Source organism: Myripristis murdjan, chromosome 14, assembly GCF_902150065.1.
Source record: "Myripristis murdjan chromosome 14, fMyrMur1.1, whole genome shotgun sequence".
NCBI lineage: Eukaryota > Metazoa > Chordata > Actinopteri > Holocentriformes > Holocentridae > Myripristis > Myripristis murdjan.
This window is the reverse complement of record NC_043993.1, coordinates 20,747,848-20,774,611: the sequence shown is the minus strand read 5'-3', so window position 1 is coordinate 20,774,611 and position 26,764 is coordinate 20,747,848. Positions and strand designations below refer to the sequence as shown.

Below are 26,764 nucleotides of genomic sequence, written 5' to 3'. Positions count from 1 at the left end.
CACCAATGTGCTCAGGACAGGAAGCAAGATATTGTCTAAATGCCATTTTCTTTTCATTTTGACATTAAAAAAATATGTCTCCAGTAATTTGAAATTCAATTTGTACATTTGCAGTGTCTACATGGCAAGTTCAAGATGTCATACCATTAAATTTTAATACAATTTGGTAGTATAATGCAATATGACCACGTTGAAATGCAGATTTTCAGAGTCATAGCATCATGAATAATTAATTATTGGTGTGATTATGGATGCTTATTCTCGAACATTTCACATTTCAGTTCAAACAGCCTTCATTTCTTTAGGGTTTGGATCAGTGGGGTTCTGCTTTACGAGGCTTTTGATTGGATGGAAGTGTCGCTCTGGTTTCTAAACCTAGAATCAACCCTATAAATAGCATGGTGTTAACACAGATATTTCAGTTTGCCTTTTGGGGGATTGCTGAGTGTTATACACAGCATTCAGCTTCTTTAATTGGCTAGTTGGTGATTGGGGGCGATCTTCTTGGCTCGCCTGTTGGGATGTTTAAAAAGTGGAGCTTTTCAGACCTGTGCCCTTAAAGAGGAAGCTTCGAGCCTTGACAAGGTATCGGCTTTGTTAGAATCACTTCACGTGTGTTCCACGCAGTTGACAGCCCCTTCCTTTTCCTCTGTAACTTGAAAGTAGAACTGCTCATTTTTACTGTACAAGGTAGGCCTAATAAGTGGAACAAGACTAGTTTTGGTGAACTTGCAGTGTTTATTTAAACCTGGAGGTGTGTATGCATGCTGCCAGGGACCAGATGCACATAAAAAAACAGTTTGCAGTACAGTGTGCAACTAAATTATTTGGTGCACATGCACTGATAGAGCACACCATTACATCAGTCAAGAGCCAATAGTTGTTGTTGTTGTTGTTGTTGTTGTTGTTGGACTCTTGGTGAGAAGTGTTGAAGGATTACCTCAGCCTGCACAGTCCCATACAACGTAGCAAGGGAAAATCCAGGCCCTTTTGCCCTGGCTGCTCCCGGCCTGGTGACCCCCATCAGGGCCACAGCAGCAGTCGAGCTGAATCTTGATGTCTTTTCCTGGCGTGGCTGACGAAAAAGGACAAAATCTTGACTTTGAAACAACCTTTACAAGCTTGCATATGAGTTTATTTCACATAACAGAGCTTGTGGCTGTTCCAGCTCAGAGCAGCGTGGTTGAGCAACATTGTTAATTGACAGTTCTAGGTCTTTGTGTCTCCTGCATTTTGAGGACCAGTGGCACCTGACACCTCTCCTTCCCTCCATTTGTCTCCTTTATTTTTGCTTTATGCATGGCAACACATTCTTTGCTTCATTTCCCCTCATTTTGTCGAGTGTATGCAACACTACACTGAAAACAGCATGGGAGCCTTGATGTGTCGGCCTTGCTGTGAACAGAAAGCACAAGGGACAGGACGCTCCTTAGCACTTTGCTGCCATTTAGCATTTTTAAAATGTGAAGCCTTAAAATCTTTCATTAAAGTTTATTTCCCAAAAATATGTAAGTGGAAAAACTCATTTAGAAGGCATTTAAAGTCTGTGAATACATGTATGCAATTTATAGAAAATGAAAACTAACTGCAATCAATTTCTAATACTTTGTAACACTTACAACTACTTTTTGTTGATATGCAAAAGTAGTTCTAGATTTGGACATCAGATGATTCTTGTATTTATCTCCACTTTAATCCAGCGTGAAACCATGATTGTCTTCAATAATGGGAGTAGCTGCATGTCAGGGCTCCTTGTCCTTGTTTCATTATACAGGAGAGAAATGATTAGTGACGTGGTAGCACTTCCCCTTCTGCTTCCGTTCTGACCTAAAGGGTGGGTGGCGAGACCGGTGATTGGCCAAGATACGTAAAGATAGCCAATGACACGCACCCACTTGACATGGTTGGAAGCGATTTCCTCAGAGAGGAGAAACCCTCCTCTGACATTTATGCAAATGAAGGAGAATCTGGCATTGCTGGACCAGAGACATTTTATCTGCGATGCCCCTGTGTAACAGAGACAGTCGGGTTAGGCAGGAGAAAGGAGTGCATTTATAATTCACATTTGATACGGTTAATGCATTCAGACCTTTTCCAGCGGGAGAATTCATTAGGAGAGTGAGTGGGCTCAGGGAGGTATAGCATGTCATTACAGGTTATCACCGCAGCATTTATAGTCCTATTTCACATTCCCCATGGTTCCCTGCACCTTTTGTCACTCAGCAGCACCGGTCTCACTAGCAGGATGCACCTACCTTCCTGTTGCCCAAACCACGACTAACTGATCGGTTGCAAGCTATTTGTTTGGAGGATCATCTGTTTGCCTAAATACTTACATCTCATGGCGAACTGTCTTCTAATCAGTGTGAGAAACCCAGAAGTGAGCATGTTCTCATCCAAATTTGTGGTCCTGTGGACGCCTGGAGTCAAGAGCGTTCTGTATCAAGGCCCTGTTGATTACATAACAGTTATTCTTGGTAAATTTTGATAGATACTGGCACATTACCTAGTGAAACACTATTTTTCCAAGAGCGTTCATACAGCCAAGTAGCCATGGTAACTCTTTCTGAAAACTTTCTCATATTTGCAGTTTACACAAGAGGGCCTGAACTTCTCGGCTTGTTATTACTGCCTAACCATACTCAGATGTGATGTTTATTTGGGGCCCTAATAATCTGGCCTGTAATTTGTTAATAGACTCTGTCAGACTAGAGACAGAGAGAAAGAGGGGAAGAGGGAGGGGGTGGGGAGGTGTGCAGTGAAAGCTCCTTTATCAGCAGATCATTTGCGGTGCTGATAGATAGATGGCGAGTTTCCTGCTCCCCCTCCTTTCCCGACTCTCTGGACGCAGAAATGAACTCCCCGCTGTTGTTGGCAACGGTCTCCAGGAAGTGTCTCCCCTCTGCTCTTGCAGCGCTCACACTGCAGCTGCGTGTAAACAAGCTGGCTCTTTTATTCATTGTCTGGCCTGGGAGAGAGGAGGAGAGGGGAGCGGCTGGGGTGAGAGCGAGTGAGCGAGAGAGAGAGAGAGAGCAAGAGAGAGCAAGAGAGGTGAAGTCAGTATTCAGGAATGTGCCTGGGCAGGCCTTGGGTTGACACAACCCAGATGACTGTGAGGGAATCCTTGGCAGAGGGAAGCCGGGGAACCCCGTTCAACACCTCCAGCCCTAACCCTCCCTCCCTCTCTCTTTTTCTCTCTCCCTCTCTCTCTTTCACCCTCTCTCTGTCTCTCCTTCGCCTGTCTCGTCCTCCCAGTCGGCCTGTCTTTGTCTCCAGCGAGAGTTACAGCCAGCCTGTCTGCCATAAAAACATTATACAAGTAGGGAGGCACAGTAATGGGGGAAAAGGGCTTATGTCAGACTGGTGGAGCACGGAAAACAGCAGGACCCACTTCTCTCCCTCATTTCTGCTGCTGCTGGCAGAGTGCAGCCAGAAGTCCGCTGTGAGTTCAACCGTGTCCAACCTGAACTCTGAAAACCCACCAGACAGCAAGTTTGAAAACCTATTCACAATGACTCATCAACTATTATTACACAGGCTGGTGATGGCCGTTCATGGAGCCATGGGGAGACTCTTGCACAAGGGTCAGAGTCTTCCCAAGAAAGTTGTTGTCTAATGGATTATGCATTTCAGATTCTAATATTGGCGAGATGATATGCAGGGTTGACTGAAGGCGTTATGAAATCAAAGTTTTGCCATGGCCTTTCATGCTGCCTACTCAAATAGCAGATTGTTGGAAAAGGAGAAGAGGCTTCTGTGTTCTTAAATAGGCTGTTTGTCTTGAAACAATCCGCTTCGCTTTCCCCTCGATTTTTTTTTTTTTTTAAACAAATACAAATTACAGGCTGTTTTCATCCCAAAATGTTCAAAGATGTTTTTTTTGTTGCCATTGGCAACGGCTGGCCAATTCCCTGATTGCTGTTGCTCTCTCTTGACCATGGAACAACACGTTCGATTATGAAGCACTCGAGTGACTCCAGAGGTCGTGATGTGAAATCATTTTTCTTTCCATCAGAGGCACGTGTAGCGCGAGTGGCTGTAGGGTTTTTGTTTTTGGAGGGATACTGCAGGCTCACGTCATGGCCCTTCCTCTTTCCAGCTCCTCTCTCCACAGGGTCACGTTTGATGGCCGTGCAGCGCAGCTTTCCGAACCTCACTGCTGCAGTCTGGTCAAAACACGCCGAGGAACACGAGGTTTCCACTGCTTGTGGGAGAATACTGGTGTTATTTGGAGTTGTAGCCCATTTACTACTGTCTGCTTCTAGTTTGCATTTGCCCCAATCATTTTACAGTACGTGCCCTATGCAATTATGTTTTTAAAACTTTTTACTTTGGTATTTTATTTCTTTTTGCCTGTGTTATTCTCTCATATTAACTTTTTATAATTACAAATTTTATGTCTTCTGTTCCTTGTTTTCATTTGTTATGTGAATCACTTTGGGCTTCTTCTTCTCACCTCTCAAACCTAGCTTTGAAATAAATCCAAAACAAAATAACCCCCCGACCCAGCTAAGAAAAATACCCTAAATAAAAAGGCATGCACATGATAATGAAGTTTGTTCAATGTTTTTCAGTGAGTTTTTCTTGGCAGAAACCTGCTTTGCTTCCTCTTCGATGAAAGTCAGGTGTATTCTTTGAGAGTCTTTGAGGCACTCACCTCTGCACCATCAATAAGGATAAAACAAAAATTGTAACCAAACAATACTTAGTGACTTAGTGACATTTCACCCGTAAAATATCTCAAACCGAAGACGGTAGATCTACATCACACAGTTTTTAACCACAAGGTTCATGTAGAAAAAACAAACAAACAAACAAAAAAAAAAAGCATGTCATCCACACAGTTGGAATTTTAGGAATGTTCCTCTTAATTTGACTCAGTAAATTCCAGGAAGTGTTTTTGGGTGAACAGGTGTCTTTTTACTTTCTGGCAGAACACATCCCTATTGACCGATCGGTTTCAGTGCAGTTTGATTTGACCTAGGTGTGTTGTGCAAGGCACTGTGATTATTTGAGTGTTTTCGATTCTGTGACCCTAAAACTCAAAAAGTGTGACCAGAATCTTACAAATTTATTAAATAAATTTTTTCCTCACTTTTCCCCATGGCTTCTTCTGAGGGGAGGACAACAAGGCCTGATATCTTGAACACACTGAATGCATGTAAACAAACAAGGAATAATGGAAAGGGGAGGGTCAACCTAGATGATTGGCACCAACTTAAAAAACGACAAAACACCAGAACTATCCTTGAAGATGTGTGATGCTGAGACCGAGGAGAGACGAGTTTCAAGAAAAATATATAAGGTTTCTCTTTGCCTGGCCTCTGTGGGTTTAGTTATAGCAGACACATGAAAAACTTCAAAACACTAAGTTGTCCGTCAGATTTGTTTGTTTCCATCACTCTTCAACTTTTTGAGATGTGATTGATGTTGTTTGTGGCACTGGCCCCGTTTGGTCGTAGCTCTGTGTTAGACTTGATGAGGACCTGACAGATGACATGACTAAACAGGCCTGTGTTTCATTGTGGCGGCACTGATCAACAGTACTTGTCAATTTGAATGTTTTTAGAACATGACTGATTTGTTTTGTACATGCAGCAGTGACTCATGTCTGTGGTGGGTGTTGTGTTCTGTTCATCACATCTGAGTTGATAACAACAGGCTCTGCTTGCTGAGCCTATCTTAAAATGCCAAATTTCGGCTTAATTTTCAGATGAAAAATTATTATTTTATTAAAAAATGACAAGGTTATGTAAAAGAATATAGCAACAAACTGAGCTGCTGTTCTCTGGTTTCCACAAATTCATGCAAAATCCATTTATTACTGCCGGGGCCGACTAGTGCACTGACCACTGAGACTGAGAAATAAACTCTGTCCAGCAGCTGAAGGACTGGGGCTGCAGTGTGAATATCAATTACATCACCATAGTCATGAATAGGAAAAGAGTGTTGCTTGGCTGAGCTATTCTCAGCAAGAAAACAAGATTTATTTCTATTCTGAGAGGCAAGTTTGCAGCTCACATTTTCCATCTGTTTGTTAACATTGGCTTTAATGCAGCTGATCACTGATCCTGGGGCCGAGGGATTTAATAATGTAAGATGCATTTAGAGTACAAAGAAGTCATTGGTATCTGTCTTATGGCACGTTCAGCCACACCAAAAATAAGAAATAAGTTGAAGAAATTTTAAGGGGCTCTATTGAAAATTCCTCTATTTAGATGCATATTTGATCAAAGATGGTTAATGTACACATAGTTGACATTTCATTTTGTTTCAGTGGTTTAATTTAAAGTTTTTGCATTTTCAAGAATCTAACAATTTTTTATAGGCTGTCTCCAAGACTTTGATTGGCTCCTCTAACTTATCAATAGCTAATATCCTCTAGTCATTTTGCACCATTTCAATTGGGAAGCCTCCACTAAGCAGGTTGAACTCATTCAAATTAGAGCAGTTGGACTGTTGACCAGAGTTTAGTGTTGTGTCTGCTTTTGCCTATAAGGGTGTTTTTAGTCAAATAATTAAATACCACCCTAACTAAAATATTTATATTTATGTTTGCAAAACACTGAAAAGACCTCCATTCGTATGTTATATCTTAGTATATTTCCAATTAGAATAAAGACAGATACTATCCATAAAACAAAATTAATTGCAAGTGTTAACATAACTCAGTTTTATTTATAAAGACAGAAAATAGAACTGAGTCAAGATGTGAAGTCTGAGGTAAAACTTTTCGGTTTTTTTTTCGTTTTTTTTTTTTTTTCACAATAAGACACTAAGTGACCTTCATCCACTTCATCGAAGATGTGCTGAGTTCCATCTACAAATAAATTTGAAATCATTTGCAGGCAACAGCAGTGTCAGTTAACCTTTTTATAAGAGCACACAATGAGCAGTGCTATTGGTATCAAAGGCCTTGGATAGGTCTGTGTAGAGTGAAGCTCAGTGCTGTTCATTATTACAGTAGCTGTGTTCAGTGTTATCAGACACTAATAATGCAGCCGAGCTGTTACTGGAGGCCAGACTGTAGGTGCTTAATTTGAAGTTAAAAATTAAAAAGAACATCCTGAATTGAGAATTCATAAGGCATAATTTATCTCAAAAGGAAAGCCTGGAGTGGAGTTGTTCAAGTCAAGTCAATTACTGTATGACAGCAGACACTAATCCTCCAACTAATCCTCAGTTTTGAAAGCAAAAAAAAAAACAACAGCAACAAAAATGTGATGGCGCACCGCCTTCCTGTATCGAACATTTAATCATCATAACCGAGAGGAACTATTCTGCAGAGATGTGTGTACGTGTCGATGCATCTCAAAGTCTGAGACTGAGTTAATCAGATGTAATAACTGCTCTTTTTCTCTCTCCCTCTCTCTGTGTCTCTCTCTGTCTCTCTCTGTCTCTCACCACCCCACCCCCCCTTCTCCGCCCAATTCCTTTACAACTGGCACGGTGTGACATCCATAGAGCTCCCAGCCGAAGAAGGTAAATATTGATTTTTCCAGTGCAGAGAGATCCTCCTCCCTTTACTAGCTGATTAATTGTCTTGAGCCAGGATCTGTTGTTTTCTTTGGACTGAGAGGTAAACTTTGAGAGTGTACACTGCTGCAGCATTCCACCCATGGACACACACACCGCAGCTCCTCTGTCAATACGGGGGAGTAAAGAAGTCTTCTTTTACACATAACACAGCTGCTTAGTATGTACATCTTGACTAAAAAAGCTAAGTCAGTGTACACCTTACAGATCCTTGAGACCCTTTAGAATAACAGCACCTTGTGAGTCCGTGTGTACAGTCTGTTTCTGCTGAACACTAAAGCCGGAGATGTACTTGCTGCCTCACGTCTCCTGCGTCCATTAGGAGCAGGATACATGAAGCTGCCGTTATGCAAAATGCAAGTATATCTCTGGCTTATGAGCCGGTTTCTCAGACAGGAATTAAGCCTCGGCATAGATTGAAATGCCCTTGAGAACTTGAATAACTCGCGGATTGAAATAGTCTTACATCTATCTTAATCTAGATTTTAATTATTTGATTTCCAGCTCTAAGATTACTGTTGTGAGGTAAATGAAGGTTTAAATTAAACCTCCCAGGAAGCTGGCTTAACTTTAGATTACTGCTGTTTATCAGCAGAGAAACAATACACATCCAAGCCTGGGCTTTCCTAGTTCCACTCCAGGTTTTATGAGTATCATCAGGTTTGGAGTTAACATAATAACAATAACAGTAACAACAACAACAACAACAACAACAACAACAATAATAATAATAATAATAATAATAACAATAATAATAATAATGATAATAATGATAATAATAATAATAATGTCCATTTTGATTCTCTCCATCACCAATTGATACATCCTATAGCCACTTCATGGAAGCTTTCACATTTGCTATTTTAAACTGAGGGTAGGGTGGCTTTTACCCTGAAAAACCCTGTGTAAATGATGTGTTTTATTTGTATAGAAGCAACAACTGTAGGTTGTTTGTGATAAATTTGAGACAGCAGCAGAATCTTTCTTATTGTACAAGTCTAGCAGCTAGACTGAGTGCACAACACCAAAGCAATGACCCCTTCACATCAAAGCTCTTACCAAATCCAGGAAAACATGGTTCTGATGAATTATCACTTTATATTTAATCAAGGACTCCTTAATCCAGAAGTAACCTGGCTTAATTCAAACCCTGTCTGGGATAAGACAACACATTAACAGTAACTTTGAATCCAGTTTTATTCATGATTGTCTCAGCTGCGTCTGTGAACAGTGTTTTTGACTATGCATGTTGCAGGCAAGTCCCTGTGGGAGCTGGTGGTGGAGCAGTTTGAGGACCTCCTGGTCAGGATCCTGCTGCTAGCTGCCTGCGTCTCCTTTGTAAGTATGACTTGGCAACGGAAAATGCCGATCATTAACAACACCACTGCTCTTATTTCTATGCAGAGTTCATATTGGCTGGTTAATGGCCCATGATTCTTGATGTTAAAATGCTTTGCTTAACAGGATTTTTAGGTGACCTTGGAGTAGCAGGTCTGCACTGGTTGTGCACTGGGACCCAAGTTGGACTTCAGCCATGTAATTTCCTAATCTAATAGATGTCACTTTACTTTAGAGAGCTATTTCCATGCAAGAACATTGCACAACCCACTTTGTGGTCCTGTTTCATGTGGAAACGTGTGTAAAGGCTTTCTTCTCCCCACCCAGTGTTGATATGCTCTCAGTAGGGGGAACAGGCTGAGTGATTCAGCTTCATTGGAAACAAAACCATCAATCAGAACTCTCTAAGCCGCAATGCCTCAAATGGTGGCCCTGGTTACAGCCCTTAGGGTGGTGAGGGGTGGAGTGGGGAATCCTGACTACATAATAACTTTTTTTCCATCTATTACAGTACGTCCCTGCTGCCTCGGGATGGAATTGCTGTGCTATTTCAGAGAGTAGGAAAGTCGCTCTAAAAATGTATATGACACAATATATCTTCTCTCACTGTTCTTTTGCTGCTCCTGCTTTTCCAAAGCAAGAGGCTCGTAGTCCAGGCGTGGGCTGTAACTGCAGGGGTTTGGAGTGTGGGCTTAGTTTCCCTCATGTAAATTGGGCTGTCCTTACTTAAAATTTAAGTGCTGTTTATAGTGGAGCACGGCCCTTGTTCCACTGCTGCACCTCTCATAATGCTTTATAATATCTTACTGGAAGGGTTTTACTGCTCAACCTGGTGAAATTCCCCATGACTTGATCTAACTTCAAATCGAAATTACTAGATTTATAGGACTAAACCTGAATGATATGGTAAAAAAAAAAAAAAAATCATATTGAAGTTATTTTGACAGAAATTGCAATTTCAATATGATTTTAGTGCTAATTTTTGCTGCATAATTTTCATTTTCACTGAAAAAAACTATTAACATAATAATGATGTGATTTTTGCTGGGGTCTGTACCAATCAAACATGTTTCCTTATATCAGAAGAATACAATTTGTAGGCCAGGACAGCTCTTTACCACGTTAATACTTCATTATAATGCTGTTTTGACACATTTTTTTATACCTCTATCGAAAAAATGCCACTCCTGCAATTTGGATATTGCAGCTGACTGTATCGCAAGTTTCAATATTTTGATTAATTGTTTAGCCCAATCTAGGACCTTTACCTGCCTCTATGTTCTCTCATGTGATTCATGTGTTTTCTCAGTGTGCCTGATGTCACCAGTATATTCAAGGAGTGGCAGGAGTTGTGTGAATGAGAGTGAGAATTAAACATTAACCTGGAACTCATTTGTCTGCCCTTTTGAATATATTCAAATTGAGATCTTGGACTCACCTGCCTGCTTTGCATGACATAAGAGTGAGGCTTATAACCTGTAACCAGGCAACACAGGTCAGGTTAGGCTGCTTTAAATAAACACATTAATTAGCATTGAACTTGGAAGAGAAGTTACAGCAAAAAGGCGAGATGTTTTTGATGTGCTTGTGAGCTCCATAAGTCGCAGAGCATCCTCCATATCATCTTGTCAGTGCAGTTTCTAAGTTGTGGCTCTCAGGTAGGGGCTAAGAGAGCAGAGCTACACATAAAGCTGCACTGGCCACCTGGAACAATCAGCGCACTTCCTCCCTTTGAGTTCAAGGAAGAGGGAAGGCTGGTCTTTTATTTCTTTTTCCATTGAGTTAATGTTTGGGCGTTCAGCAACATGCAGGAGGGGAGTTAAAAAGTCAAGCGAGAATTATGGATCTGTTATAGATCTTGTGTCTTTTGAGTTTTTGAGAAATAGCTGGCCGTGTGGATAATTTTTTTTTTTTTTTCCCCCATGTGACTTTGATATGAATTAATCATTTTTCCTTTTGGTCAAAGACCGCAATGATCAAAAAACTCTGGAGGCATTCAGATATAATCAGCCATCTGTTGGCATGTGTCTCCATGTTTAGTTATGCATGTGAAGTGTGAAGAGTACAGCGCTGAGAGCCACAAAGAGAGGTTTATTTTGCCGTTGTAGCTCTGATATCAGAAGCTACTGTGGAATTACATTTCAGTGTCTGGTTTAGCAGTGGATTTCTCAAAGTGTGAAGTTATTTGTAGCATTTTCTGGTTGTGATTAGTAAATGCGAGCAGTTCAATTTCCACAAGACAGAATTCTCAGTTTTCTTTCCATTAGAGCTCAAATACACTGGCAAAGTAGGAGCTCTGTATGCTTGTCTGAATGTGCTCGAATTGTGCAAAAGGTCTTTATTTGTTTGTTTGTTAATTAATTTGTTTGTTTATTACAGCCACCATCCTTGCCTCCAATTTCAGCTCAGTCAGGAGGGAGAATTATTGTCCCAACTGACAGTGTGTGGTGTTTTATTGACCAGGCTCAAGCTGCTGTGACACACACACACACACACACACACACACACACTGGTGCTCAACACTCTGCCTGGAGAATCTACTTTTCTGTGATGTGACGAAGCTGTGCAGCGTTGTTAGTGATAATGTTTCTCTCTGCTTCCCTCATGCTGTTTCTTATTCTCTGTCTCTGCTGCTGTTGTCCGGCAGTCATTTCAGTTTCTGTACCTGCTGCCGACAAAACAATGGAAACACACACATAAAGTCACCTCTGTGCTGGAGGGGCCATGTAATGATGTGGGATCTCATTCTGTCATGTCTTCAGCCCCATTATGTTGTAGTCATTTAGTTCAAAGCTGCTAGTGTAGGAAAAAAAAAAAAACAAACTCAGACGTCATTACAGCAGCTTCCATTATTGAATTAGCATCATATCTGGCTATCAAGAAGTCAAAAGTAAAAATATTGGGACATTAGAGTTAATATTTCCATGTGCTGACGATGGATGAAATCTGTGTATCTTCACAGCGCTGAGGCCATAGTTGTCTTCTTTTGTTGCTTATCTGGTAAAACATGAGGAAACAATTATTGCAGCCATTTTCAGGTGAGCAAAAGTGCAGGTACAGATTCACGTCAAACATGTTTGTGAGATCCTTGTTGATTACATGCATATAGTATGTAATATTCTGTATATGACAGTTTAGCCTGAAAATTTAATTTTGAGAAACTTTTAAGATTTTAAGTTATGTGAGGGAGAGTAAAAGATGTTGCTGTGGTCTGTCATGTATTTCACACTGGCACTCACAAAGAGACAAATTATAATATTTTCTGGCTTCTTTAGTTTTCTAAAGAGGGTAAACTAAATATTTTTGGGTTTTGGATTATTGATTGGGACAAAATAACACATTTGAGGACATCACTTTGGGTTGCAGGAAGCTCTGATCAACATTTTTCACCATTTTCTGACATTTTATGGCTCAAACAACTAATCGATCAATCAAGGAAATAATCCACAGATTATTGGATAATAAAATTAATTGTTAGTTGCAGCTCTACACATTTGGAAATATAGATCTTTGCCTTTGTCAGACCTAGATCTCGGATGTAAAACCACCTGATAATATGGATCACATCAAGTTTGCACAGGTCCTGTTATGGTAAAATGGTTTTATGACAAATAAAAATTTTTCTTACAGTTAAGCTCACCAGAAGTAGTCTTTTCCTTTTTTTTGACATTTTAACATAACAGGTTTTGATGAAAAAGACCCAGCTTCACTCCCTCTTCCAGTGCTGTTGCCACTCTACTGTATGACTGTCAAGCTGTTCAAACCACCCTCGCCTTGTTTTTGGGAACATACTGCAGTCTTATTAAAAAAAAAAAAAAAAAAAAAAGCACCACAGGAAGAAGTTGATCATTCTGAATCCTTATATAAATCATGATTTGAATGTGACTTTCCTACCCATCTAAGAGCTGAGGAGTTATTGGACTTGAACTCAGCCAGGACTCGCATCCCTGCAACAGGTAGCGCCACACCTCGGCTGTTGTGACTGACTTTATGCCGATGTTTCCATGACTTCATCACTCAACCTGCATTTTTTTTTTTTTTGCAAATATTAAAATAACACCACAGTGTCTCTTACCCTGCAGTGTCAACAGTCTCTATATAAGAATGATAAAGCTCTGAATTAGCTCAAGGGAAACCTTTTCAGTCCGTCGAGTGGGTTCCTGTAAAATCCCAGTGTTTTAATTTCCCCTGTGATTTTTAATTTCCTGCATGAGGGTTATTTTAAATTATTTTAATTTTCCTCGTCATTTTAGGCACCCTGCTGCTCTGCCACTCGTGTTGTTTTTTCATGTTGCTTTTTGCTTATTGCCTTGTTTCTTCTGGCTTCTTGCTCCTGCTTGTATTTTTTTAACCTCCACAGATAAATTAATAAAAACATCTACTGATTTGGACTGACAGTTATAAGGAAATTCTCAGTAAGTAGGGGTCGGTAACCTGAGCTGCATTATTTGGTTTTGTTTGGATGCACACAGCCACACAGGCTAAACTGATGTTTGTCCGACCAGAAGCCTTGCAGAGGCATGACAAGTTGTTGCTACTCGCTTTTCCTGCTGGATGAGAAATGTTTATACTTGCCTTCCAAGCAGTTTGCACTAGCTTCTCCTGCTTGATTAGAAATGTTAGTAAATGTGTGTCTTCTCTTGTTGTTTCACTGTGAGCTACAGTATCTTAGCCTTGCAGTCATTTTCAGTCAGAGAAAGGCTTCTGTTTACGGCCAGTAACTGTATTTACTGCAGCCGAATGGGACCCCCTGGCTATTTCACTGGACTCCCGCCTGTCTGTTTTGAGGGTTGGGAACCTGGGGATACTTAAGTCAGACTTTATCATCTCATAGTGGCTGGTAAGGTCAGAGGGGATCAGTGAGGCTTACCTTTGCCCCATCTGTCGAAACACCTGTGTGACATTTCATTCTGATGGAACGTTTTCATTTTCCACAATGTTAATATTGACTTGAACGGTCGACCGCCATTATTAGGTTTTCCTGCACCAGCATTCATTCTCTTTGCTCCCAACTGTTTTTCAGAGCAAGCCTCCCCTCCAAAAAAAATTATATAACTGTATTAGGGATGTCACGACTCCAGAGTTTTGGTAGTTGGTATCAGTACCAGTCAAATACCATGATGCTCAATACTTGCTTCGATACCACTGCAACAACAACTTGTGTTTCAAGTATTTAAACATACAACCAGTATTAGAATAACAGCATGGAGTCACAAGAGCAACACTGGCCTCAAGCCTTCATGTGTTCTCATTTTGATTTACAGTTTTACAGTCCTGTAAGCATGACTGCACCTTTCAGTGTTTCACTATTTAAAAATACGGGCTAAGGCAACACTAGAATAGCAACACTGAGTTACAGAGTGAGGGATCAAGTTGCGTCAATACTACTGGCACTAAAAACGCTTGCATTGGTTTTGTTTTCCAAATTTTGATACTGGCTTGATACCCAAGTATCGACTGCACCATCATGGAATTGAAGGAGGAACGATACAATATGATAAGTGTGTGTGTGTGTGTGTGTGTGTGTTTTCTTTAGGTGTTGGCGCTGTTTGAGGAGGGAGAGGAGACCACCACCGCCTTTGTCGAGCCTATTGTTATTCTTCTCATCCTTATAGCCAACGCCGTTATTGGGGTCTGGCAGGTGAGATACACTCTGCATTATATATATATATGTGTGTGTGTGTGTGTGTGTGTGTGTGTGTGTGTGTGTGTGTGTGTGTGTGTGTGTGTGTGTGTGTGTGTGTTTCTGTGTCTCTGAGTGCGTGCGCATGTCTCTTGTGCTTTTCCAATTAGGGCCATGTGATGCAAACAAAGTCACATATCACAATATCTTTCACTCAATGTTGTGTCAATAATGTAGAGATGACTATTGATACTTTCATAAGATATTTGCACCCAAGTTATTTTTGATAAGCAATCATTTGATTGGCACAGATTGGCACATATTAGAACAGTTTCAATAGCCTTATAAATTCAGAAAAAAATGAATCCCTTTACTCTGAGCAGCCTGTTAAACCAGGAAGAGACACTTGCATCATATTATGATTTTACAATATCCAGAATCCTAGATATCTAGTCTGTTGTCACAATATTGATATGATTTTGCTGTATTGCCCAGCTTTTACTTCCAGTTAGGATTTACATGGTTACAAAGGCTAGTAGGTCTGTTAAGTTAAAGAACGTTATGATATTTTTCTTATCAGCCAGCCATAACTGCATAAATGGACACATCAGCCATCCAGCTTGAGCATATTTTTACTGGTGTGCTGTGGCCGTGGCGGACTAACACATTTCCTGCCTAACACATGGATACAACCACTCTTCAAACCAAGGCCGAGCTCCACAATACACGACTGCTGGCAGAAGCCAAAAGATATTGCGTATCCCCTTTTATTCTGTTCTTCAGTGGTTACACCTTTATTGCTGCACTGGCGTCCTCACATGGAAAGACACGCAGTTTCCTGATAACTTTTCAGTTCAAGAGATTCGGTGGAATGTCTTGTCAGAATCTCTGCCTGTTTCATCCTTGGCACGACTTTGGTTTCTTTTGTGATGTTTCTTTTTTGTTTGTTTGTTTGTTTGTTTTTTCCCTTGGCACCTCTACCAACAGGAAAGGAATGCAGAGAATGCCATTGAGGCTCTGAAGGAGTACGAGCCGGAGATGGGGAAGGTGTATCGCATGAACCGTAAGGCTGTCCAGAGGATCAAAGCCCGAGACATCGTCCCAGGAGACATAGTGGAGGTGGCAGGTAAGAGACACGCGGTATCGCTCGCCAAGCCAAATTTACACTCTGTCTGCTTAGAGAGGGGACTCTAACTCGCTCTGGCACCTAGCTGCCTGTAGGCCTGGTACTGTACCACTGCTGCTAACACACACACACACACACACACACACACACACACACACACACACACACACACACACACAGACATGTACTCACACAACCCGCGCCACCAGGCCAAATTGTCTGGAAACACTATTGGAATATCTCAAACCGGATTACATAAGAGCCTTTTCTCTGGACCTGCAGGTGCCAGGGCTAGTATCCAGTTGGGTGCGTATCTGTTTTTGTGTGTGTGTGTGTGTGTGTGTGTGTGTGTGTGTGAGGTACTGTGTGTAAGTGGCTGTGGTCACCCCCGTATTTAGGGGCCTATTTAATTTTCCACAGCTTTCCCCTTCCCTTTGCTTTCCATGCTCTCAGTCTCACCACCTGGACGCTGCTGGATGTTTGTCAGCTTCACTCACACTCCCCCACATACACACACACACACACACACACACACATACACACACGTTCCCCTGCTGTAAACTCACCCATGTGTGGGCAGCCTTGTCTAAAAATAGTCTTGTTGTCACTCTGCTTCCAGAACATCTGTGTATGCCAGAGTTAATGTGCGAACACACACACACACACATACTGTATATACAGTGTACACACATACACATAAAGGGGATTGCTTCACCCGCAATATGACTGGTTCGTGACTGTAATCCTGGCTAATGATTCCCCTCAGAAGTAGCAGAATGATGCCTGGGAAAGGAGGCAGAGCTCAGGATCTGCGGGAGAGATGGCAGCGTTCATTCATAACCGCTGCGCTCCCGGCCTCAAAGGCTTTCACAGCACCAGCAAAGGAGAGCTGGTTGCAACAAGGACTTGGTTCTGTTCGATTTAAAAATGAAAAATAACTCTTCCAACTAACTAAATAACACCGAGGGCTTTCCAGACTTGCCCACACAGAAGATTCATTGTCAGAAACATTTAATAAAAGAGGAATCAAATTTACTAAATTGCCACTATTATCATGCAGAGACATTGTGGTTTGCCTTGTTTGGTAGGAAAATAGGAAGTAGCCCATTTTTCCATATGTGTGTTTGCGTGATAGATAGTACACTGGAATTCGGGCTTGTTCAAGCCAGTGTTTGCAATCACACGTGCGTGCTGTACACACACACACACACACACACACACACACACACACACACACACACACACACACACACACACAAACACACAGCCAGACACAGACAAGCCCACACAGGTAGGATGTACCAACCCGAAGCTTCACAAACCCCCCTACCACCACCGCTGTGATCGTCACCATAAACAACACCAACTGTGTCACTATGACAACACCGCTCAAGCACAAGAGGTGTTGAAGTTCAGTGGCGCCTTCGACCCCGATGCGGAGGGGAGAGAGTCATGACTGGTCTTGAAGTGACTTGAAGTGTCGGCCGTGGAAAGTCTGCGCGATGGGTCAGCTCTTGTTGTGAAATGAGCCATCTGCTGTTTGAATGAAAAGCTGCTCTGATGTTATTCCTCCCGCTGTCTCTCATGCACACCTGTTCTCAGTGGCTGCTGGTACTGGGGCCCCCACTGGTTGTCCCCTTGTGAGAAGGGGGGTCATGCACCAACTTGACCCACTTTCCATTATCATTGTAAAACAAGTAAGAAGTGGAAGTTGCCTGAAAGCCCAAAAATAAGGGCATAGCACAAGGTAACCCCACCGCCACTCACATTATCCACTTTTAGATTTGTCAGCTGCTGTTTTCTCTTGGCTTGATGTAAATTCATATTTACATTATAGTAAGAAAACCTTTTTATTTTTTTAAAGTAAACAAATTTTTTTATTTTTGTTTTTGTTTGATGTAATTGTGCAGCTGTAAAATAATGGTATCTTTAGTTTGAATATTTTACTAAATATAGGCATGATGTAGCTTAAATAAAGTCTCAATCTGCAGATATTTCCTTGTACAATATGGGTTGTACAAAGGGTGTATGAGCATAACCTTTTATGGGAAAAAAAATAATTCAGTTTTGTTTTTTTGGGTGGTTGTTTGTCATAATGATCAGCACCTGGAGGCCATAGATAACACTTTTTATTTATCATTACATCACTGCCCTAGAGGGTGTTAATGTTTTGTCATAGCAAACATTTCATAAGAAGGCTATATGTTGAGTTAGAGGGACGCTCTGTTGTGCAGATGAACAGGAGCTGGTTAAAGGTAGAAATCCAGCTTTCAGTTATGGGATCTACCATATGTATGTATTTACTGTCAAATACCTTTCTCATAGAGGAAATTCCACAGAGATGTGGAAGTAGTGTGTTGATGTTTTGCATCCTGGCACGTTTTAGGAAAAAAAGATTAAAAAATCGCATATCCAGCCCTTCGTTGTCTCTGACATAATCTTGTTGCTAAGCAGTGTTAAACAGTGGTAAACACTTGAGCTAGGTAGCACACCACACATTTTTTTCTCGCTCAGAAAATGTGTGTCAGGGATCCTGCAGCACGTGTAGACCTCCTGACTGAAACATGCAGGGATTCGGTGACAAAGAAAACAAATTTATATTTTCCTTTCCCCCATTGATTTCCCAGGCTTTCCTGTACTTCAGATTAGTGTTTGTTCCATGGGAACTTGATGCTAGGGGGTAAAATAAGCTGTTTGTAGGTATTGGAAAGGGACACTGTTGACCACAAGTGCTTTTGTGGAGAGAAAAGAACATGAATATATTTACTCACAAGTTTCCACGCCTCGTGCCTGCTTGCCTTCCTTGTAGGTTCATTGTCGGCCATGCCAGCTTTGGTTACGCCATAGTTGTGATTTGCGCCTCCAGTGGAACTTTCCTGGGTTTCTTAAATGGAGTGGCTCCAGTGGTCAGGTTTTCAGGAACTCCTAGAGGGTTTACACAGGACCTGAAGAGATGGAAACCTGTGATGAGCTGTTCCCAATAACCAGTCACGGTTATCCTGCATGTGAATGAGCACCTCTCTGCCAGGATGTTATGCAAGACCTTCCGATTTTGTTTGGAGTCCAATTTTACCAAATGGAAGGAGAAACTCCGGCTGCCCTAACCAGATAACTTACTCATGTGTTTTGACCAGAGGAGAATGTGCTGTGTTCAGATTTGGTGAGGAATACTCAACCACAGTGATTAGTTATGCTTGTGCTGAAGCTTTTGTTTTCCCACACTGAAACTCATAACCATTAGCCCTTGTAGCCAGGCGGATTTCTCCTATTGCTGGGAAGTGTCATCCAAACAATAGTGGGTTACAGTTTGTTGTCCAAAAACACAGAATTGGTGGTTAACATAAACCTAAGAGGGATGGCGTTTTGTTCTGTGGCACAAATTACACCCGTCAACCTCTCAACCACACAATTTTAAGCTGTTATTTGCTTTAAAAAGTAAGTTGCTGGGGCGACCTAGTAGCTCACCTGGTAGAGCTTGTTCTACTTTTTAAGGCTTAGTCTGGTTGCAGTGTCCTGGGTTCAAATCCATCCTCAGGCCATTTGCTGCATGTCAGCTCCTCTCTCTCCCCTGCCTTTCCCGTCTCTCTCTACTGTGACTGTCAAAGCAGAAATGCCCAAAACTCTTTAAAAAGTAAGTTTCTAACAAGTTTCTATACTGAGACTACAACAGCTGTCAGAATAACTACACATTGGTATGTCAAGCACGTTTACTCACATTCTTGCTCAGCTCCATACTTCTCATGTTCATGCATGCAAACTAGCAAATAGAGCCCAAATGATGCTGGATTTTTGGGGCTGATACTGATATCAAGGAGTAAAAAAAATCTGCTATCGATATTTCGGTCAGTATGTACATAAACACATTTTTTTGCAATGATCCCTGAAATGGGGCTATCAAACAAAGATGTGTAATGGAGACAGGATATTTTACAGTTGAATAAAACACGTTATTGTCCAAAATGATATCAGAGCACTGATGTCAAATAATCTTCACCGCAAATTTAATAATTATGAATAACTTTGAATAAAAACACAAGAATAGAACAGTATATTTAAAACTATGAATTATACTTAATATAAGAAAAAGGAAGATCGATCAGTTATTATAGTAATTATAAATTATTCAAGCATCTTTTTTTGCATTATGTTCTATTTTTTAAAAAAAGTATTCATATTGGCACATATCCGATACTCTGATACCGATACATCTGTGATAGGCCAGTATTGACCGATTAAGTTTGTTTTAGCCTAACGTTAGCTTTCTGTCTATATTAATTGCATGTTTTTCTTTTTATAAGAAGTGTATTCTTTTATGAATTACTCTGTTACTATGTTTGGGAGCTTGTTTGTGGAGCTTATTTTCCCAAAATTTTGAAACCCATCTGGGGGAAAAAAAAAGCCATTGGCAATTTGGTAAGGGGATGATTAAAATAACTTCCAGGTTGGTCGACAAACGTACATCATTGGAACCTCTATTCTGTTTTGTCTAGCACGCTATGGGGCATTTCTGGGTGCAGATCCCACCCTAAAATAGGCTCCCACTGTATCAGGGTTTACATTTCTATTCCGGCAAATGGAGAGCGTCTGTGGGAGGGCATGAAAGAAAAGTTGAGGGTTCATAGGGAAGCAGAATTTTGTGGGTAGGCGTTTGAAAAGCCTCTCTTTGCTGCCCTCAGCCTGGCCTGCTCCTGTGAACTTAATGCCCCCGGCCATCTCCTACACAAACACTACATCTCTCTCCTACCCCTCTACCTCCCCCTCACTTGTTCGTGCACAACCCCAAGGCGAGAGAGGGAGATGGAGATGGAGAAAATGGAGTGGGGCCTCGGTGCTGTGAATTTTACAGAAATATGCAAATGTATGAACAGAATCCTGGCTTCATCTCAGTATTTGTTTATTGTCTCTGTGTCACCATCCCTGCCTGTCTCTCTCTCCCTGCAGGGAAAAAAAGTGTGACAAAGTCCACCACAGTGTCAGAAAATTGATCAGATGTGATGGGGCGATTATGTAGTTTGGAGAAGGGTAATAGAGAAAGATAACGAAATAGCATCACAGAGAAATCCATCAGCAACTGTAGGTGTGGGACCACTTTTGAAAGTCGTCCCCCAGTGAAGGATGTTCGTAGGAAAGGAATGCTATGCTGTTCACACAAGTTCAAAAAGGTGTCAGATGTGACAGTACTTACCTTGAAAAGCTTCATTGTTAGTCTTTGGTTTTGTTAAGATTAGCAATGAAAAAAAAAAAACAGTTGGTGTTAATGAGACATAGTTTGCACAAAGTAATCATCAGGTCTTTTTCTCTGTCTGTTGTTCTGGAAAGAAAGAAATGAAGAGCATTTGAGATGATTTTCCACTTCTCTACATCAAATATTGTGTTTGGCTGCATGAAACCATTTGTCTTATCAGAAGCTACCGCTCTCCCACCATTATGAAATGTTCATTGACAGTCTCTGACTCCATAGAAGCAATAACCATTTGGTTTTGGGGCATTAGATCAGTGGAGTGGAGATTGATGAAAAAATTTGTTGTAAGATTCAGCTGGACTGTGCCACACAGTGAAAAAATATGATTGGCTCAAAGTCCTGTTTCACTCAGGGGAAATGTTGGAATATATCAAATTTGGTAGGTTATGTGGATATGTTAATTGTCATGGATTTTCTTAGAGTTGAAGGAGGGTGGTAATCCGAGGTTGTCTCTGCTGCCACCATGACACAAGAAGTCTCCCAGCATTAGATACTATTAATGCTCTTACCATGAAATACAATTTTAATATGTCAACTTAATAAATCCAAGCGTGTTAGAGGAAGGACCCATTTGTAACAAGCAGGCAAGTGGACCCAAATGTAGACCAGGGACCAGGGTGGTGCACCAGGTTGATGCAGGTCATTGTGAGAAAACAACCATAGATGACAATGAACTGACAAAGAATTAACTGAAAGCTGAACTTAAAAACAATCTGAACTTAATTTATCCAGTGGCCTGATGCTCATTTTGCCCAGTTAATTTTATACTGAGAGATATCACCAAAAACCTCAAAGATTTTTTAGAGATGTAAGAGTAGTATAAAGGTATTGTTGGTGAAAATCAAAATATCATCCACAAATAAAGAAATGGGGCAGCTCTGTAATGAGGATCTGGAAACTGAGAGACATAGATGAGCAAATGTTGCCTGGTATCACTATTGTGGAAGTGTCAGCATACAGTAACGTGATCAGAGAAATAAAGCCTTCACTGAGGCATGTGTTGGGGCACCGACCATAGATCACACCAATCAAGCCGGTCAAATGCCTTCTCGGCATCTATTGAAAGAATTGCACTTTGTTTTTCTGACCTTGGAGCTGAATTTATAACATGAAGCAAGCAATGCTAGTCTGGATATAATAAACCCAGTTTTGTCATGATGGACCAGATAATGCATTTAGCACTCCAGCTGGGTTACCAAGACCGTAGTGTAGAATTTAACTTCATTTCTTCAGTTGGAGGCTTGTCCTTCTTTAACAAAGAGAAATAACAGCAATATTTGAGTGAATTGGAAACTAACCTCTACTGATGGAAAAATTAAGCTTATTCAACAGCTGAAGGCCAACCTGGGGTCAAACAGCAATGTATAATTGCGGAGGTAAATCCATTCAAACCAAGAAGTTGGCTGGGTCAAGTAATGTCCATGTAGTGGTTCTGCCTGGTGTGATGAATAATGAATTCTGCTTCCTGGCTTATCAGACCACTAAGTTCATCTAATAGTCTATTGAATGTTTTCAGATGAAATATTCATTAGCATGCTTTGTTCTAGTGCTGGAAATTCAGTTTCCAGAAACTCAATATGATGTTTTCTAATTTTAGTAACCTTTGACGCAAAGGATATTGTTTTATTTCTGATGCACCTTTTCACTGCACCACCCACATTTGAAGCTCTCAAGTTCTTGTTTGAAAGTCTCACTCTGAAGTAGGGTGGTGTTGAAACACCAACAGGCAACCCTAGGTTGACCAGCTCTTAGTGGAAAAAGTACACAAGACGGTCCTATGATCAGACAGCAAAATTGGAATTATATCGTTGCATATGCTACAGAGATCAATGAAGAGTTTTAGAGACAAAAATAAAATTATTTCTTGAAAAGGTCTTTATATTGAGCAGAAAAAAGAAAAATTCCCAATTGAGGGATTCATCATATACCAGGTGTCAGTTACTGCCTAATCAGTAGCTAATTTCTGTGGTGTACTAGATGCTAGTCATTGATGTCTGCAATATCATGAAGCCATACAGCATTGATGACACCCTATTAAAATCTGATTCTGGAGGATTTAATCTCTAACACTTCAGCTGGGAGTCAGTTACCTCTGGATTTTTTTGGTGTTTCATTTAGTATGTGATCTCTTTCAGTATAATGAAAGCACTTTATAATTAGCGGGCATGAGTATTGTACCTTGCCAGGACCCATTGGCTTTGGTAGATGACCAAGACGGTAGCATCTCATCAGTTCTGGCATTGCAGACTCAAAGACGGGGACTCTTTTCAGTATTCTCCTGCAGGTAAGGGCATTCGTGCTCTTAGCTCCTGGACGTTTACTGTTTCTTAACCAATAGTTCTTATCTCTTAGGTGTGTCAATACAGAAGAGAGTGCATACAGTCAATTTGTTTCTCTTTTGACATGAGCTTTAGATTCTTCATCAGCCTCCTTGAAGTGTCTTGCCATTACTTCCTTCATGACTTGCTAAGTCCACGAGCTCCTCGAAAAGCTCTCTGTGTAAATGAGCTATCATGTCTTGTTTAGCAGCAGTGGTTTGCCTTGTTTTTCCGCATTTACTTGGACTGTTGGCTAAGGAAATAAGGTACATACTAACTATCTGAGAAACTATCCACACAGTTATGGATTTTCTTAAAGTTTGAGGAGGGTGGAAATCCGAAGTTGTCTCTGCTGCAACCATGACACAGGAAGTCTCCCAGCATTAGATACTTTTTACGCTCTCACCGTGAAATACACGTTTAATAAGCCAACTTAATAAAACCAACAGTGGTAGAGAGGATGGAATCCATTTGTAACAAGTGAGCAGGAAAGTGGACCCAAATACAGACCAGGGACCAGGACGGTCCACCAGGTCGGTGCAGGAAGGAACAACAGGCTGACAGTAGGAGTTGAAACCATATATGACAATAAACTTAAATATAACAGGAAAACAGTCTTTCCTGAGTTATTTTCTGTATGTTCTAAGATAACCACACAGAATCTGGCGACTGTGACACCATTTTACATAGATTTGGGGCCCCATCTCGAGTTTGTCTGTAATGTGTGAGAAAGTAGAGTGTCACAACAGAGAAATTTAGAGAGAGGAGTGAGGAGAGATCAAGAGGGAGGGGAAGGAATTGATTGTTTAAGATGGCAACGTGACTCCATCAGGGGTTGTATCAAGCCGGTGTTTACACGTGGCTGCTGCCGGAGCCCGGCCTGAACCTGCTGGCTGTTTCTTTGCCCAGGAATTTATTGTTTGAACACAGTCATTTGATAGGGTGTAACTGAGTATTCACCTGCAGCCGCACTTACAGAGAGTCACACAAGTGGACTTTTTTTTCGTATGGGGTTCACCTGCAAAACATGACACCTTCACAGCCCGGTAAAAAAAACAACAGCAGCTTATTAAATTCACCCCCCTCCTGTCTTTCTCTTGTTACTTCCTATTGGATGTGCCCGTACACCTTTTCATGATATGTCTTTTTTTCTGTTGCCTCTGTTTTTGGTAATCCCAGTCTGTTGTTTTCCTTAGTTGGTGACAAGGTGCCTGCTGACATCAGGGTGACCTCTATAAAGTCCACCACCTTGCGAGTGGACCAATCCATCCTCACAGGTACTAATCATTACTCATCAAGCACCAAACAACCTTGTTATGATGAAGTATAGTGTTTTCCAATAGAGAAGGCATAATGTGGCATGATGAAGAGTGTTGTACCAGTGCAGAAACCAGATTATACTCATTATCCTTTTTAATGATGGGCGGATGCCCAGCTGTGGGACATCCTTACCATTCCATAGACTAAATTTAATTGTGGTTTTGGGATCCTTTTGAACCTCATGTGATTTATTTTGTACGAAATATGAACTGCTGACACACTATGCTGTACTCAGTGGTATCTTTCTGCTTTGAATGAAGGTTGACCAACTCTAAGGTCATGATCGTTGCCATTTGCTCATTCAAGTTTTTTTCCCACAATTTTATCCTGGATATTTTATTCGATATTTGGTTTAATTTTAAAGGTACCCGATGAAGTTTTTCTTGTGAAAACAGTTTTATTCATGTTCAGAATTTATCGCCAAAAGACATTGTGTCCTTGAGGTTTGCATATTTTTGTCTGAACCCAACCCAAGTCCGAGACCATAGTCCAAGCCTGACCTGAACCTGAGAGGCTTTATTTTGTGTCCAAGCCTGACCCAAGCCCGAGATTTTGCTTGTCCTCCATTGCAATGTTACGTTTACCGACAGAAATAGCCTACATGTTGCCTTCAGCATTGTCACGTAAACTCCAGCACTATACAGGAAGTTGCCCAGAACAGACAGTAGGTCCACCATTTTTCACTAAAATAACCCGACCCGAACCACAACATAATTTCAAAATTTTTTCCCGAACCCGACTTTTCACCGTTAGAGGTCAAGCTTCACAGAGATTTGGGTTTAAGGTTTAGTTTTCTCTTTAATGGTCAGTGCGCATGAACTTAACTGAAGTGACACCCTCTTTTGGCTCCAGCACCATCAAAGTGTCCCATCACTTATTCTCAAGGGTAGAATTTACAGACTTGATCCTAATTCAACTGTCTTCCTCTTTTCTTTAGGGGAGTCTGTGTCAGTCATCAAACACACTGACCCTGTTCCTGACCCCAGAGCTGTAAATCAAGACAAGAAGAACATGCTGTTTTCTGTAAGCCTGTCCTGCAAGTTACTTTGGTCACTTTTACCTTCCACTTTCATATCTGGAATGGATGCTGTTTTACAGTGAATGAGAAGCTCACCTTTTAATCCTGAGGATGTATTTTTGTTAATCCTCATTGCCATTGAGAGATGAGAAATGGGCAACTTATATGTCCCATTTGCTAGTCCTTTCCTACCTCACTTATTTTCACATTTTATCCTTCTCCTCTCTCGCAGGGCACCAACATTGCTGCAGGTCGCGCTATAGGCGTTGTCGTCTCCACCGGCATCGCCACAGAGATTGGTAAGATCCGTAATCAGATGGCATCTACAGAGCAAGAGAAGACGCCGCTGCAACAGAAGCTGGATGAGTTTGGCCAGCAGCTCTCCAAGGTCATCTCCCTAATCTGCGTGGCTGTGTGGGTCATCAACATCGGTCACTTTGGGGACCCAGTCCATGGTGGATCCTGGGTCCGAGGGGCCATCTATTACTTTAAGATTGCAGTGGCCCTGGCTGTGGCTGCGATCCCTGAGGGTCTTCCCGCCGTCATCACCACTTGCCTGGCCCTCGGCACACGCCGCATGGCCAAGAAGAATGCCATCGTCCGCAGCCTGCCTTCGGTTGAAACCCTGGGCTGCACCTCGGTTATCTGCTCTGACAAGACAGGCACCTTGACCACCAACCAGATGTCTGTTTGCAGGGTAAGGGATCTAAAAAAAATTCTTATGTTTGAATGTAGATTTTACAGTGCAACTGTGGGACATTTTTAACAAAGCAGCAGGATGTGCTTTAGTCTACAGAGCGTCGTACCAGTGCATGGCAGGTAACTGCTTTTTTAACACAGGTGTATTTGTTCCAGTACAGGAACTGAAGCATAAGAGTTTAATTTCCACACTCTGTCACTTGATTGGCACTTCATGAAAAACTGCCGGGAACTTCCTTGGAAAAGTGTCGTGGAGGTGAATTCAACAAGGGTTTGCTGTTTAGAGTTGATGCCAATCTCTCTGATCTTTTCACATTTTTTTTCCAATGAGGTTTTTTTTTCTTTTCTTTCTTTTTTTTTTTTTTTTTTTTTTTTTTTGGAAGGCATGCAAGTAGGGCTTACAGGCGGATGGAAAATCGTTGTGGTGTTCTGATGTTTACTTTCCTTTGCCAGGATTGAGATAGCTGCTGGTGGAGTAGTACGGGCTGGCATGACCCAACAGCACATAATACCTCTCACACAAACATACACACACACACACACA

At 41.3% G+C, this 26,764-nt stretch overlaps 1 protein-coding gene across 1 annotated transcript in view; it reads left to right on the top strand.

Annotated features, from left to right (window-relative positions):
* atp2a3 (ATPase sarcoplasmic/endoplasmic reticulum Ca2+ transporting 3) overlaps window positions 1-26,764 on the top strand; it is a 56,911-nt gene that overhangs the window by 5,108 nt on the left and 25,039 nt on the right. Inside the window, exons 2-8 of the mRNA XM_030068415.1 lie at window positions 7,465-7,482; window positions 8,792-8,874; window positions 14,411-14,515; window positions 15,485-15,623; window positions 24,380-24,460; window positions 25,441-25,526; window positions 25,754-26,218. Coding sequence (XP_029924275.1) covers window positions 7,465-7,482; window positions 8,792-8,874; window positions 14,411-14,515; window positions 15,485-15,623; window positions 24,380-24,460; window positions 25,441-25,526; window positions 25,754-26,218 — 977 coding nt within the window. The remainder of the gene's footprint in view (window positions 1-7,464; window positions 7,483-8,791; window positions 8,875-14,410; window positions 14,516-15,484; window positions 15,624-24,379; window positions 24,461-25,440; window positions 25,527-25,753; window positions 26,219-26,764) is intronic.